The sequence below is a fragment of the Pelecanus crispus genome, chromosome 1 (genome assembly GCF_030463565.1).
Source record: "Pelecanus crispus isolate bPelCri1 chromosome 1, bPelCri1.pri, whole genome shotgun sequence".
Taxonomy (NCBI): domain Eukaryota; kingdom Metazoa; phylum Chordata; class Aves; order Pelecaniformes; family Pelecanidae; genus Pelecanus; species Pelecanus crispus.
In genome coordinates, this window is record NC_134643.1 from 201,637,292 (window position 1) to 201,653,708 (window position 16,417).

At 39.3% G+C, this 16,417-nt stretch overlaps 1 protein-coding gene across 1 annotated transcript in view; it reads right to left on the reverse strand.

The window, feature by feature from the left end:
• Positions 1-2,683: 2,683 nt before the first annotated feature.
• The window catches only part of PDS5B (PDS5 cohesin associated factor B), a 121,832-nt gene continuing 108,098 nt past the window's right edge, over positions 2,684-16,417 (reverse strand). The window contains exons 31-35 of the mRNA XM_075724642.1: positions 15,901-16,006; positions 7,490-7,932; positions 7,297-7,398; positions 4,287-4,428; positions 2,684-3,485 (exon numbers count right to left, since the gene is read on the reverse strand). Of these exons, the coding sequence (XP_075580757.1) occupies positions 3,450-3,485; positions 4,287-4,428; positions 7,297-7,398; positions 7,490-7,932; positions 15,901-16,006 (829 nt within the window). The 3' untranslated portion in view covers positions 2,684-3,449. The remainder of the gene's footprint in view (positions 3,486-4,286; positions 4,429-7,296; positions 7,399-7,489; positions 7,933-15,900; positions 16,007-16,417) is intronic.

The window sequence follows — 16,417 nt, forward strand, 5'->3', positions numbered from 1 at the left end:
AAAAATATTTCCATCCACAAACTCAGAATTTTGTATGTCTGGAGTATACAATTTTAAGATACATATATGCTCTTTCCATTACGTGTCCTGTGTGCACAAGTGTTAGAATATTCAAACATATCCATGTACTTGGTTTTGCACTTGTGTTTGCATAGGACGAATGCATTTAAGAACTAACCCCACAGAACCACAGGGATGTAAACTTGCAGGATTCAAAACCTATTGTGTGTTCACAACAGCAGACTTTGATGATCTGTCAAAACCTACACATGCAAAAAAAAAAAAGCAAGAAAACTGCACACACACCTCTGTGTGAAGCTTGGTGGTGGTTGTTTTAGAATATCAGATGACAAACGCTATGCCAGAATGAAGTATTTAATCTTCAAGTCTAAGCTTTTTGCAAGTTACTCACAAATTGAGCATATTCATTTTCAGTGGAAATGTCTTTAATATGAATGCTTTTTTGTAAATTCTAATGTTTTTGTTCATATAGATCAAAATGTCAAAACAGCAAATGTCAAAATATTTGAAAAAGGGTTCAATTTTGCTAGAAAATAAAGTCAATTGGCAGAGTCAAGTATAGTTAATACAAGATTCTAGATCATCCTAGGTGGAAGAAGTGTACTCACACTAGAACTCTCAAGCAATTTCATGTTTCCTTCCTATTAGTGGATTACCTAGCCCTAAATATTATCTCAGTTGTTGACAAGTAAAAAATCCCATGCTTCTGGAGTCAGAGTGAATTATTCTTCAACACTAGTATCAACATTACTGTTTGCATTTTGCATATGAACTACAGATCACTGAAGGTTTCCTGTTGCACTGCAGCAAGAAAAGGAAATGTAACACAAATAAGCTTAATTTGCTGCAAAGTACAGCAAGATACTTCGGTAATCTCATAAAAATTTCATACTGGAACTTGTTACAGTGAGTTCAATTTGATCTTTTAATGTAATACAGTACATTTTTATAAACTTAACATCATTGCAGAAGAGCATGCTAACTGAATGTTAGCAATTTATCTTTTATACATAATTATACTCTACTGTAGCTACTGTACGCAGATCTCAAAATGTTAGTACATAAAATATTCATTTTCTTTATATGAGATGAGAATGAACTTAGAAGAGGTTTGAATATAAGAATGAAATATTTGCTGTGCCTATTTCTCAAGAAATAATGAATTACACATTGTAACCCAATAAATCAACAATTAAATTGCAAAACTATAGTTTAAATTTACATTAAATGTTACTGATCATAATGTGCATCAATATTCGATGAAGTTTAACCTAACCATGTTTATGCACATAAAGCCTCAAGAGTCTGCAGCAGTTTCAGCATCAGTTTTTCATATTTTTGTAGAAAATGGACTTAAAGGTACATCTTCCATAAATGTTTTCAGTGCAATTCTGTCAAAGAGGAAAATATAAAGCTAGCTTTCAATCATTCTATACCATAAAAAAACCCCAACAACTTGCATTTGCACTGCTGAAGCGTAAGTAAGCCAGTTCCATGGTGCCAACTATTTCAAAGTCAATTCAAATCAACCATAATTGCCTTTTTAGGCAGCATTTCCCCCGTATCTGTATGTATAAATGTTGAAAAGCTGAATACTGGAGCGGGTTGAGGGAGTTAAGCTGAGGCAGAATAATCTAATTGTTTATAATACCTTTTTTCCATTGGTAACAAAAAAAAAGCATAATGAAAACATTCTAGAGGTTTCTTTACTAGTGATCTTATTGTTTGGAAATCGGTAAATCTGTGTTTTAGTATTATCCCTTCCTCTAATTTTACAGGCCACCTTGCAACTATAATTTATTTATTGATGGATTATATGAAAATGCTCCATTATTCAATGAGAGAAAATTTTCCTAAGTTAGGAACTGATTTTTTCACATGTTGTCAACTGTAGGGAACCAGAGGGAGAACAGCACCTGAAATAATATGTGCTTGGCTAAGCATAGTGTAGTAACCTATACATTTTGGTTCAAAGACACGGTTTGTAAACTGTAAAACTGCATACAGGATACTGCTTTAAGTATTTTGTTTCTGGTTTTTTTGCAGATTATACCTAAAAAAAAGAAAAAAAACAACCTCTCTATGGTAGCACAAAGTAAAAATGGAGCTTCATTCAAATCTTGAATACCTTGACTGCAATAATCAACAGCTGGTTATTCAACAAAAAAAACTTAGCTCTTCATACCAAAAAAATTTGGCTCAAAAAACCAAAACAAAATAAAAAGGTACAATAAACTCTCAATAAAAGATTCTCTCGTGAGGCAACCTACCATATACTACTGCTAGATACGAGTTTCCAAAAAAACATTACATCCCATTTTCAGCACATTTTTCATAAACATGCAACTTCACTATAAAATACAAAACACTTGGCTCTCAAGAACAGCTTTATAAAGACACACTGCATCAATAAAATTTTTCTTTGTGATTAACTTTACATTGTAATAAGAACTGTATTTTCACTAATGTTTATATATCAGATTTCATATTATAATGTAGTAATAATTTGCTCTTTGTGAACTTCATGTTCAGAAGGAAATATCTATACACATTAACATACTAGACTATTAAAAACTCAGTTACAGAATTTTATTGATACAGTAGATTAATAAAAACTGATAGGGGAAGATAAAATGGGTAGGGTATTCAGTACATTATTTAATAACACACTTTTAAAATTAAAATATTTTAAATCCTTTTTGAATTTTCAATGCCACTAGAAGTCCAGAAAAGCCTGGCATCAATACTGAGGTGTAAAACAAGTCAAACAACTGCTTTCACAATTTGCATCTCTTGTATTATTCTATCCGATATTGTTCAACTGTAAAAGAAAGTAGTTTAGCACCTCTGATGACAGGTAGGTGCCTAAAGGTAAACACTAGGTTAGATTCATGAAGGAAACAAAGACCGTTTTTCTTTTCTTCTCCTCAACAAATAGTGGCAAAACAAAGTGGCACTATTTGTTCAACTGTTGGGTTTTTTTCACAGTTAAATGTCAACAAGAGTACAAATACGAACACTGACAGATATTGCTTGAGATCAATTTTCAACAAACTCTGTTCTTTTTTAAATCAATAGATCCAATAAACAGTGGGGTACTGTCAGTTTAAAGCCGCAGATAAAAGCTATACAAGCACTTTAGAAGTCAGAAACATTAAAAAAAGAACTATTTACAGTTTTCTTCTTTAGTTCATATGTCTACAAAGCCAGCGCACGTTACACTTCACAAAAATCCACAGTTAATGATATCAACATGTGTGTGGCTAAAGCTTGTGACCTAGGGACTGCAAATGCAGGGGCAGTAAAATAGGTTTTGTCTTTTTTTCAGCAACCCCATTTGTGCACTAACAGCTTCATTCAGTCTCAAGCTTTATATTAAAAGCATTCTTCAAAGCTTTCACCTGGAAGGCCGATAACTACATGCTCACTCATCGCCTTTCCCTTTTGGAAGTTCTGCGACGGACCTGTTCAGAGAAAAAGTATTTTAAATGTTTTTACAGAAAAGTTTTGAAAAATTCCAGAATAAATATATTTTATAATGGAAAAAATGCTTACTCTCACAATAATGTTTGGGTAACTGTATACAGTTACTCATTTTATCACAGGTACAAGTCTCAGTCAATGACCAGGACATAACTTTGATGTTACTAAGCATGCATCCTTCAAGTACTCAAAAATAATCTAGTTTCCTTTTTCAGAGTTTTCATACACTCAGATGCTGCAGTCATCAGATGTGTCCAAAAGTGTGAAGGCATCCAGTTACGTTTTTAGTATTGCTACTAACATTACTAATGTATTTGTATGAAATAAATATAAAAATAAACTTATTTTAACGTATTCATGTATGCTGGTAAGAGGAAGTTTAGGATTCTGCTCCAAGATTCCACACTTGTTTTCCAGTACTATTCATTTTGTGTTACTGTTTTGTATAAAGAAACATTATTCACTATTATAATCTAGCTGAGAAAAATGGGTATGAGTTACCTGGAAAATAATTCCCATGACGTACTACAAAACTCAGGCAGACAGATAACAAAAGCTATACAGAACAGAAAATTTAAGATGGTTGACAAAAACTGACATTTTCTAAGAAATGCACCTTCTCTGGGAAACTACAGTGCAGCGCCACTACACAACAGTGGCACCTGACAACCACTCCATTCATTTGCAAGGAGGAAGGTTAACTTCTAAGAAAAGGAGAAGTCATTCTCTGAACATCAATACACAGAAGACACCACAAAGAAAATCTCAGGCATTTCTCTTACATTGACTGTGGAAACTTCCTCTTCTTCCATTACTTCTTCCTGGGGAATATCATCACTGACAGGTGAACTACTCTGAAATACGTCCATCTCTTCACTAGATTCATTCTCTTTACTGGCTGCTTGTTTGGAACGTCCCGCACGGCTACAATCAGAAGAAAAATAAAGATCAGTTTCACAGTATATGTACAGGTCTGCACGTGTATAAACCGTATGAGAGCAAACATTCTACTTTACAAGAACAGCAGCCTTAAAATTTCATGTTATATAATACTTCAACCTTATATAGCTATCTAGTTCATCCATACACCAAATAGAAGAAGTGAAACTAGGAGGCTGGGCAACAGCATTTGAAAACCAAATTCTTCCAGAATATAGGGCTAGGAGTACAATGTTGAACAATTCTTGTATCTTCAAGACAAGACAGATTTTTCTCTTCAGTGCCAGAATACAGGCCAAAGAAGGTTGACACAATAGGAACCAGTGAACAGAAAAAGCCAAACAGCCAGAAACTGAATACTTGGGTTTTTTTTTTTCTTTTTCCCCCCCTTCTATTCAGTTCCATGAATAGATGTACTCTACTTCCATAGGAGTTTATACACAACAAAATTTGAATAACTGCATCAATATTTTTACAGACCTAGAAGAACCCATAATGCTATTTATGAAATTAACACTATAATGAACCTAAATGCAAATCTTCCAAGCTTGCTCATGCTAAGAGCTAGAGATAATCGGGATAATGATACCTTAATCAGCATAATCAAGAACGATCCTTCAACAATATCTTAAATTGTCTTTGTTAGTCATGGGAGCTGAACCACAAGCAAAAAGCACCCATTTGCTTAAAATGAGAACTAGTCCACCCCCCAGCCTTAAATAAAAAACAAAAAAAATTTTAAAAAGCCAACTAGATATGTATCCAAAACTACACAGCTGCACTCACATTACCATTTTGGTTTGGGTCACTAGCACAGTTCAGAATCAAATCACTGAATCATCCCGCTTACTGCACTTCGGTTTGATTCACAAAGCAGTCTTGGTGCACCCAAACTAGGTGACTTTTTGGATTAAATTAAACCAGAAACTCTGTTCCAGGCAGACAACAAACACAATTCAATCCCCAGTGGGGGCATACAGATCCAAAACAACTGTCTTCTGACAGCATCAAACCACACACGTGCTGGGAATTTTCAGTCCTGAGAACCACACTAAAATCTGTACAAAATAAAATCTCTGAATTGCATATAGGAATTATAGTATAGTGGAGGTTTCAGCACCAACCAACCAACATGACATCGTTTGAGAAACCATACAAATTAGCCCAACTCAAGCCTTCCGTGACTGATAGAAGCAACAGAATTGAAAAGGAAACAATTATTCACAAGCTAGGTTCATCTTTTCACATATTACCAAAACAAGCCAGTTCACATGCTAATTGGTAACCCAATTAGCTATCAGAAATAGGTTATACACTCTCACCTCATAGGTAAAATCCCAAATTCTTATGCCAAATCCATCCCCAAGGAGCCCAGAAAGCTTTAAGCATTTGGATTAAATATATTCTATCTTGTGGTACACAGTGCTGCTCAGTCTATCAACTCCTTTCAGTTAAAACTGCTGAGGATAAGTATGTAGAAAAGGAAGAAAGGTCTGACTACAATCCACTTTGAGGAATTATTGTGGTCTCACCTTTTTCTTGCAGATTTGGAAAAAGGACAGTCAAAATTAGGGTGATCACAAAAAAAATAAAAAATACACACAATATTTTTTTGGATGAAATCTGAAATAGACCCAACAACTCTGAACCCTGAAACAACTTACTTGGGCTCCTCATGCAAGGAACAATGTACATACACATGAACGAGAGCTAGGCCTGTTACTGATCATGTGTACTGATACAGTTTACTTTCTGTTTAAAACAGGGTGAAGAAACACACTGAATTCACTGATTTCACTGAGAAATGGATCAAGCTACTTAAAGGCATCTGTGACAAATGCCACATAGCACATCACCCCATAAGAACTTGTTGGCATGCCTTCTCTGCACGGCAGTAGCAGCTTCCAACTCTTGTTCCATTGCACATGTGGCAGTGACTTTTGTAGTAACCAAGACAGTGTTGTGACCTGTGCTTCTGGTTACAGAGTAAAGGAGCAGGAGAGGTCTGACCCGAGGTAGGGAAATAGAACACTGGAAAGGTTGGGATATTGCACACGCAAAATGCCAGAACACGCAATGCAGTGTGAAACTAGAATTTGAATTGAAGGTACAGGCTTGTTCAGGCAAAGATCTCCGGTATGAAAAAGAAAGAAAACCCAAAGCCAAAAAAAGCCAAAAAACAGTGGGTCAGTAAGTCCTGTCTACTTGTATGCTTCTGTCTTACATATATTGCATGTACATGTACAGAAAAGGTAGAGGTACCTGTACTTTCCTACAGTAGGCACAAGAAAATGAAGCTAGCCACAGAGTTTACCCTTATTTTGGAGCTCAATACGCCTCAGAATTTTCAAGAGCTACTATCCTTCATAGATTGTAGCACATTTTATTCATTTGAAAACAATTCAAGTGGATAATAAGAAGGCCACAAATTAGAAAGTGAACATCAATTTAAGGAGAATCAGAGTAAACTTATTCTTCACAATACTGTTTCACCACAGTAACAATTTGATTCTTCCTCCCTATCCAAAAAAACAGGAGCACTTTTTGCTCCTTGAAGTCCTAATAAAGCCCTATCTTCAAGGCCCTCGTGCTTTATTGACTTTTCTCCTAGAAGAGCAAAGCTACGTATATGCTACCTGAGCACATTAAACTTACTCGTAGCCTCTTGCTCTGGTTTGAGATGCTCTAGGAGAAGCAGCTAGGGAAAACATTTTAGAAATAACAGTGACAATTTAGTTTCTTAACTGTCAATTAAAGTATTCTGAAATACTTTCAGTAAATGATTGTTTGGGTGCACAGAGGCATATTTTTAATTTTCACTAAACACAAATTTAGAAAATATTCACCACTTACACTTTTTTTTGCTGTGATGGTGGTGTTTTTGATGGCCTTCCTCGTCTTTTCTGTGCCGTAGACTGTGCTGATTCAACTGTACTAGTTTCAGATGGTTCTGCTCTGTTTTGAGGAAGACCCAAATTGCAAAGTATCAAATTATAACTAATGTTGAAGGATAAAAAAGATGCAGCTTACAAGAAGACAGACTTACCTTTGCGGGGTTCTTTTCGGTGTCCTGTTTTGCCTGCCTTTTGGTTTTTGTTCAATGTTTTCAGTTTGCCTTTCTTCCTCCTCCTCCTCCTCTTCTGCTGCAGCTGCTGGCGTTTGTTTTTTTTTGCTCCGTTTTGATGACTTTGCTACTGGTTCTTCCTTTGGTGTTCCCCCATTATTTGCTTTGGGAGGGCGTCCTCTTCTCCCTTTCTTTGGTGGACTGTTCTGTTCATCCTCACTTTCTATTACATCTTCTTTTAGCCTTTTTTCTTCTTGCCATTGTGTTTCATCAGCTTCTGAAACAACTGCAGGTCTCTTCCTTCCCCGTTGACTACCTCTAAGTTTCTGCTCTTGACCCAGTTTATTCAGGTCATCTATGCTTAGTTTCTCTTCTGAATCTGTGATAGCTGCTTTCTTCCTTCCTCTAGGCTTCTCCATCTCTGACTGAAAAGGTAAGATTACATCTTTAAATTGAAAAATTAAACTGCCATATTAAACTGTCACATAAGCAAAAGCTACAGAAACTCCCCCCAACAAGACAAAGAGTCTTCACGTTACACAACTTGTCTACTAAGACTGTCTACCATATCCATTTCAAAAACCCTTGCAAAAGTATGAACACATACATACATATAAAATGCCAGACAACAGAGAAAGATTATTTCAAAGGTGAGCAGTTAAAACACTGAAGTAAGGTCTTCGTCATTTGTATCCTCAGCTGTAGCAAATACAATTAGCTGGAACATCCCTTAACTGCATTTTTATCCATAGGAAAATATAAAGATACAGAAGGATAGGAATTGTCAACTTGTGGCTTCAGCTGTGTTGTGAGCTGCAGGGTGCTTATGCCGGGCTCCCATGCTGGCAGTGGCAAGGTACTGATACAGAAGATGGTGGGAAACCTGAACTTATAACTGAAGAATGGAAGCACAGGAATTAGCAGTAGCTGCCAAAGCACTGCTGTCAGAGCTGCACTGAGACTCAACAATTGCTCTGTGCAGAAAAAAAACCCCACCCAGCCCTTAAAAGAATCATCAAATGGTTTGGGTCAGAAGGGACCTCTAAAGATCAACTCATTCCAACCCCCCTGCTCTGGGCAGGGACATCTTCTACTAGATCAGGTTGCTCAAAGCCCCATCCAGCCTGACCTTCAACACTTCCAATGATGGGGCATCCACAGCTTCTCTGAGTAACCTGTTCCAGTGTCCAACCACTCTCATTGTAAAAAATTGCTTCCTTATGTCCAATCTAACCCTCTTTCATAGAATTATAGAATGGTTTGGGTTGGAAGGGACCTTTAGAGGTCATCTAGCCCAACCCCCCTGCAGGGAGCAGGGACAGCTTTAACTAGATCAGGTTGCTCAGAGCCCCATCCAGCCTGACCTTGAATGTTGCCAGGGATGGGGCCTCTACCACCTCTCTGGGCAACCTGTTCCAGTGCTTGACCACCCTCATTGTAAAAAATTTCTTTCTTATGTCAGTTTAAAACCATTGCCCCTTATCCTGTCACTACAGGCCGTGGTAAAAAGCCATTCTCTGACTTTCTTATAAGCCCTCTTTAAGTACTGAAAGGCTGCAATAAGATCTCCCCAGAGCCTGCTCTTCTCCAGGCTGAACAACCCCAACCCTCTCAGCCCTTCTTCATAGGAGAAGTGTTCCAGCCCTCTGACCATTTTTGTGGCCCTCCTCTGGACCTGCTCTAACAGCTCCATGTCTGTCTTGTAATCGGGACCCCAGAGGTGGATGCAGTACTGCAGGTGGTGGTCTCATGAGAGCGGAGTAAAAGGGGAGAATCACCTCCCTTGACCTGCTGGCCACGCTTCTTTTTCTGCAGCCCAGGATGCAATTGGCTATCTGGGCTGCAAGGGCACATTGCCGGCTCATGTCCAGTTTTCCACCCACCAGTCTCCCTGTGTCCTTCTCTGCAGAGCTGCTCTTGATCCTTTAATCTCCCAGTCTGTACTGATCCTGGGGATTGCCCTGAGTCAGGTGCAGGACCTTGCATTTGGCCTTGTTGAACTTCATAAGGTTCACATGGGCCCACTCCTCAAGCCTGTCAAGATCCCTCTGGATGGCATCCTGTCCCTCTAGCACATCAAGAAAGGCAGACCCTTCTGAATCATAAACTTCCACAACAGAAACTATTCTGGCACTCCGGAAAAAAAAGGACAGTTTATGACTTTTGGAAGAAGGGGCAGGCAACTCAGGAGGACTAGAAGGATGTCATGAGGTCATCCAGGGAGAAAACTAGAAGGGCCAGAGCCCAACTAGAACTTAATCTGGCTACTGCTGTAAAAGACAATAAAAAATGTTTCTATAAATACATTAACAACAGAAGGAGGGCTAAGGAGAATCTCCATCCTTTATTGGATGTGGGGGGAAACATAGTGACAAAGAATGAGGAAAAGGCTGAGGTACTTAATGCCGCCTTTGCCTCAGTCTTTAATAGCAAGACCATTTGTTCTCTGGGTACCCGGCCCCAAGCCGGAAGACAGGGACAGGGAGCAGAATGAAGCCCCCATAATCCAAGGGGAAATGGTTAGCGACCTGCTACACCACTTAGACACACACAAGTCTATGGGGCCAGATGGGATCCACCCAAGGACGCTGAGGGAGCTGGCAGAAGCGCTCACAAAGCCACTTTCATTTATCAGCATTCCTGGCTAACCAGAGAGGTCCCAGCTGACTGAAGGTTAGCAAATGTAAAACCCATCTACAAGAAGGGCCAGAAGGAGGATCCAGGGAACTACAGGCCTGTCAGCCTGACCTCGGTGCCGAGGAAGGTTATGGAGCAGTTCATCTTGAGTATGCTCAAGGCGTGTGCAGGTCAACCAGGGGATCAGGTCCAGTCAGCATGGGTTTATGAAAGGCAGGTCCTGCTGGACTAACGTGATCTCCTTCTGTGACAAGGTGACCCACCTAGTAGACTAGGGAAAGGCTGTGGATGTTGTCTACCTGGAATTTAGTAAAAACTTTGACAGCTTTTTCGCACAGCATTCTCCTGGAGAAACTGGCTGCTCATGGCTTGGACAGGTGTACTCTTTGCTGGATAAAAAGCTGGCTGGGTGGCCAGGCCCAAAGAGTTGTGGCGGAGTTAAATCCAGGTGGCGACCGGTCACAAGTGGTGTTCCCCAGGGCTCAGTATTGGGGCCAGTTCTGTTTAATATCTTTATCAATGATCTGGACAAGGGGATCGAGTGCACCCTCAGTAAATTTGCAGACAACACCAAGTTGGGTGGGAGTGTAGATCTGCTTGAAGGTAGGAAGGCTCTACAGAAGGATCTGAACAGGCTGGATCGATGGACAAAGGCCAGTTGTATGGGGTTTAACAAGGCTCAAGTGCCAGGTCCTGCACTTGGGTCACAACAACCCCATGCAATGCTACAGGCTTTGGGAAGAATGGCTGGAAAGCTGCCTGGACAAAAAAGACATGGGGGTGTTGGTTGACAGCCAGCTGAACATGAGCCAGCAGTGTGCCCAGGTGGCCAAGAAGGCCAACAGCATCCTGGCTTGCAGGACTAGGGAAGTGATTGTCCCCCTGTACTTGGCACTGGTGAGGCCGCACCTGGAATACTGTGTCCAGTTTTGGGCCCCTCGCTACAAGAAAGACATTGAGGTGCTGGAGCGTGTCCAGAGAAGGGCAACAAAACTGGTGAAAGGTCTGGAGCACAAGTCTTATATGAGGAGCGGCTGAGTGAACTGGGGTTGTTTAGCCTGGAAAAAAGGAGGCTGAGGGGAGACCTTATTGCTGTCTACAACTACCTGAAAGGAGGTTGTAGGGAGGTGGGTGTCAGTCTCTTCTCCCAAGTAAGTAGTGATAGGACAAAAGGAAATGGCCTCAAGTTGCACCAGAGGAGGTTTAGATTGGATATTAGGAATAATTTCTTCATGGAAAGGGTTATCAAGCATTGGAACAGGCTGCCCGGGGAAGTGGTTAAGTCAAGTCACCATCCCTGGAGATTTTAAAAGATGTGTAGATGTGCTTAGGCACATGGTTTAGTGGTGGACTTGGCAGTGCTAGGTTAACAGCTGGACTTGATCTTAAAGGCCTTTTCCAACCTAAACAATTCTATGATTCTTCACCTCTCCATGCTCTAGTTCTCTAAAATGCACAGTAAAGAGCCATAAAAATAAGCAGCTATTAGGGCCAGAAGGATCGCCCCAAGCAATCCCTACTGGGGGTGGGGTGGATTTTACCGACCTACTATTTCATGGGGACTATGACTATTTCATTTTGGACCATGAAATGGTCCAGAAGTTCAAATATTTACAGTATTTCACAGTTTCATACCAATATTTATTTCAAAGTAACATTATTGTATTTCAACACATACAAACACTCATTTATGAGTATTTGCCACATTGTAATTTAATATACATAATGACAGTTATGCCACGAAAAACCAAATTGAATAGGGTTTTTTTCCTTTACATCTCCCTGGTGACATAAGATGGAAGTCAGCTTACAAATTATGTCTCCACTTTAGCCATAAACCCTGGTCAAGAAAAGCAGAAAGAAAAGCTAGAAAGGATATCAGGAAAAAAAATGTAAAAGAAATTGAAGGACAAAGAATTACACTAGAAGAAAATAAGAAAAATGATTGAACAATGATGACATCTGCCAGTTCATGACTTCACTGACAAAACTGTTGATATAGATGAATGACATCCTCATTACTCCCTGTTCTATTTGCTTTTGCTGTGATTGTGCACACCTGTCATTGCAGCTGCTTTTACCAGGTAAGTAGTTTTAGCCAAGTTTCAAAGTAAAGTTTCTCTCTCAGGTTAAACAGTATCCCACAACCTTAGAACCAACATTTTACTCTATGATGTAATCTGGACAAATAACCTGAATAGTGACATCTTTAAAACATGGACTTTCTGGTCCCTGATTACAATTCTGCTTCTCAGTTAATGCTTGCTATAATCTGCTCCTCCTCAGCTCCAAAACACCAAAAACAAGTTCTGAAACAATGACCTTAAGCAGCTTGCTTACATGGTCAAAGTGAAATACAAATGCCCTCAAAACTATTTGAAACACTAAACTGTATTTGCTTTATCACTTCGCTTACTCTGTTACCAGTTCAACCTAATGCTTCTAAACATGAAATGCATGCCAGTAGCTGTTTGGCCTCTCAGACTTTTCAAGGTTACAGCTGAAGTATCAATGCAGGAAGCATCAGAAGTGTTACTTTTTTTGACAAGAGGTTCCTGATTTTTCTGGTTTTGTTATAAGCTGGCTTGCTTTTCCCATAAGATATCACAGCATAACATGGTTATTTGCAGTTCAAGACAAGCAAAGATTCAGGACATTTTTACTAGTCAGTAGCTTATATAGTAGCTTATATCCCAAGCAACCTAGGGAAAAAAAAAAAAAGCAACAGACTGACATAATGGGAGAATAGAGAAATGTCAGAGACAGTCAAAAAAATAAAGTAGCAGTGATATCAGATATAGGACATCCTTAATGTATTCTAGAAAATCCAATTGTAACAAATCTGATCTTGTTTGTATTGTTACTTTTTCATGCATATCCCAAACACTACAAAATTTACAGACTGCCAACTGTTATTAAAGCACAAAGAACCGAAATCTACTAGTGGTATGTGAAATTCTTATTTGAACTGCTCTTAGAATTACACTACAATTATAATTTTCTTTGGTGGTTTATTTTTCGGTATTCTGATACAGGTGTAAATCCCGCTTGAGACAATTTAGTGTGTTTATAACATCATTAACATATTAAAACACTACATCTGAGTAAGAGTCCACACGAGTTTTGATATTCTCATTAAGGAACCTTTAGCATTACTGATCTACAGAAATACATAAATCCATCAGTAAGAATTAGTAAGGACAAGGCTACCAATTTCAACAGCCTGCCACTCTCAAAGGCCTTGGTTAGAATAGAATAGGAATAGGAGTAGAATACTTTCAGTTGGAAGGCATCTACAATGATCATCTAGTCCAGCTGCCTGACCACTTCAGGGCTGACCAAAAGTTAAAGCATGTTATTGAGGGCATTGTCCAAATGCCTCTTAAATGCTGACAGGCTTGGTTAGTGGTCATTCACTAAAAGATCTGAGATAGACACATGTAATTTCTCCTGAATGATCCTGACACTGTAAAAGAGCACAGCAATGACACCATTCTGCTACCCCTTGGGGTTCAATGTTCTCACAGAACTGTTAGTTTATCAGTTAGTTTTACTTGCATAGGCAATTTCTTTGTTAATCATTAATAATATTTTACATCCTATGGGATTGTATTGGTCTGTAAGTGTCAGTTAGCTTAGCTCCCTCCGCCCTAGAAGCCTGCTGAAGACCGTATTACACATGGACAGCTTTAATATCATGCTGCAACTTCTGCTTGTGATACCTGGCATTAGAACCAAGCATTTTCCTGCCTTCACTGCAGTGTAAGTTGCATGCAAGAAAACAGAATCCCTATGGCTATTCAGATAACTCTTCCTTGAAATCCAGTGTCAAATCATGATGCCCCTTTCGTATTCTAGATAACCAGGAGAACAAACAGTTTCTATTCTTTACCGCTGTTGAAAATACAGCTGGCTGGAAAAGCAGAACATGCCTTAGCACCAGTGATGGGACAGTACAAAAAAAAGGCAAGAATTCTAACACATCAACACTGAAATGAGGTATTATCACTTTGCTAGCTATGAGCAAGAAACCGTATCTGATACAGACTTTTACAACCTCAGAAGGCAATCTGAAATTTCAGACAGGTTAAACCTCTCCCCCAAAACTCCAGTACAGTTAATCATTCTTAAACTAATCCAATTAATTCTTCCAAAGCTATATTTCAAGTTAACATCAAGAACACATAAAAAAATAATCTCTACTATATATTGGAGGACTTTGGTGGTCTAACCCCAGTTGGCAATTAAGAGAGCTCGCGTGCTCTCTCCCTGCTCCCAGTGGGATGGAGGACAGAACCGGTGGGGGGAGGGAGTAAAACCAGTGCATTGAGATAAAGAGAGTTTAATAGGACAACAAAGGAAAATAAAATAAAATAATAATAATAATACTAAATAAAATCATATAATAAACAAGTGATGCACAATGCAATTGCTCGCCACCAACTGACCAATGCCCAGCCAGTTCCCAAGCAGCAATCACTGCTGCCCCCCAGCCAGCTCCCCCCAGTTTATATACTGAGCATGGCACCATATGGTATGGAATAGCCCTTTGGCCAGTGTGGGTCAGCTGTCCTGGCTGTGGCCCCTCCCAGCTTCTTGTGCACCTGGCAGAGCATGGGAAGCTGAAAAAGTCCTTGACTTTGTATAAGCACTACTTAGCAACAACTAAAACATCAGTGTGTTATCAACATTGTTCTCATACTAAATCCAAAGCACAGCACTATGCCAGCTACTAGGAAGAAAACTAACTCTATCCCAGATGAAACCAGGACAGTAACAGACATCCAAGAAAGCTATCCACTTGAATGATGTCCCAAAAGCTTCACCAACAAATCCAGAGAATGAGACAAGTTGTGGGCTAATTCTCATCAACCTAGCTCTAGCAGAATCTAACCCTGTCAATATTACCAATATCCTGCAAACCATAAGCGGTAATCCTGAAGTTTACAGGAGTTGACAGTCTGATGCAGACGCATGTATACATATGATGTACACATGAAAACCAAACTGAACCTTTTTTCATTGCAACTCTAAACATATTTTCCAGTGGTTTACAACATCAACTCAGTTTCATGTTTCAGCATATTTTCTTGAATGATACCAAGCATGATGTTGTGGTTTAGCCCCAGTCAGCAACTAAGCACCATGCAGCCATCCACTCACTCCCCCTACCCCGATGGGATGGCGGAGAGAATTGGAGGAGTAAGAGTGAGAAACACTCCTGGGTTGAGATAAGAACAGCTTAATACTTGAAATAAAGTAAAATAGTAATGATAATAATAACAATATAATAATGATAATAATAACAATATACAAAGCAAGTGATGCACAATGCAATTGCTCACCACCCACCCACCGATATCCAGACAGTTCCCGAGCAGCAATCGCTGCTCCCTGGCCAACCCCCCTCCCCCAGTTTATATACGGAGCATGACGTCATATGGTATGGAATAGCCCTTTGGTCGGTTTGGATCAACTATTCTGGCTGTGCCCCCTCCCAGTTTCTTGTGCACCTGGCAGAGCATGGGAAGCTGAAAAGTCCTTGACTAGCATAAGCAGTACTTAGCAACAACTAAACCATCAGTGTGTTATCAACATTCTTCTCATCCTAAATCCAAAACACAGCACTATGGCAGCTACTAGGAAGAAAATTAACTCTATCCCAGCCAAAACCAGGACATATGATCACATTAATTTTTATGTTAAAGTCCTGGTGACTTAAAATGAAACATCTGCAATGCAACCAAACAGCTCACCCTTACAAGATCAGAGTCGTCCCTTTTGTCAGTTTTCTTCCCTGGTAAGGGTGAAGCCAGTGTGAATTCTTCATTTTCACTGTGGTCCATTTCAGTACTGTCAAGCCTAGAAGGAATAAACATTTATTCTCCTCATTATTCTAATACAGTGGGCAATCATTTTAAAAAAAAAAAACTATTAAGAACATCAATCTTCACAAGAAATCTATTCGTAAACCACGAACAATCTGGCAGAAAGAATCTTTCACTCTGGCTACGATAGCCACCGTATATCACAGGCTAGAACATCTAAGTCTCAGGACAAAGGTGTCAATCGTAAGCCAGAAAGAATTTTCCTTTTTCACTGGGAAAGATAAGCAGCTTTTGAAACAGAAGAGCCTTGCTGATTTACAAAGGATCTGTGTGTTTGTATACATTTGCATACACTTTCATATACCAATCAAAGATCCCAACAGACAGACCAGCCAAAGCACGCACACTTTCCTATGGTAAGATTTAAGCAATAAACCAGCAGATT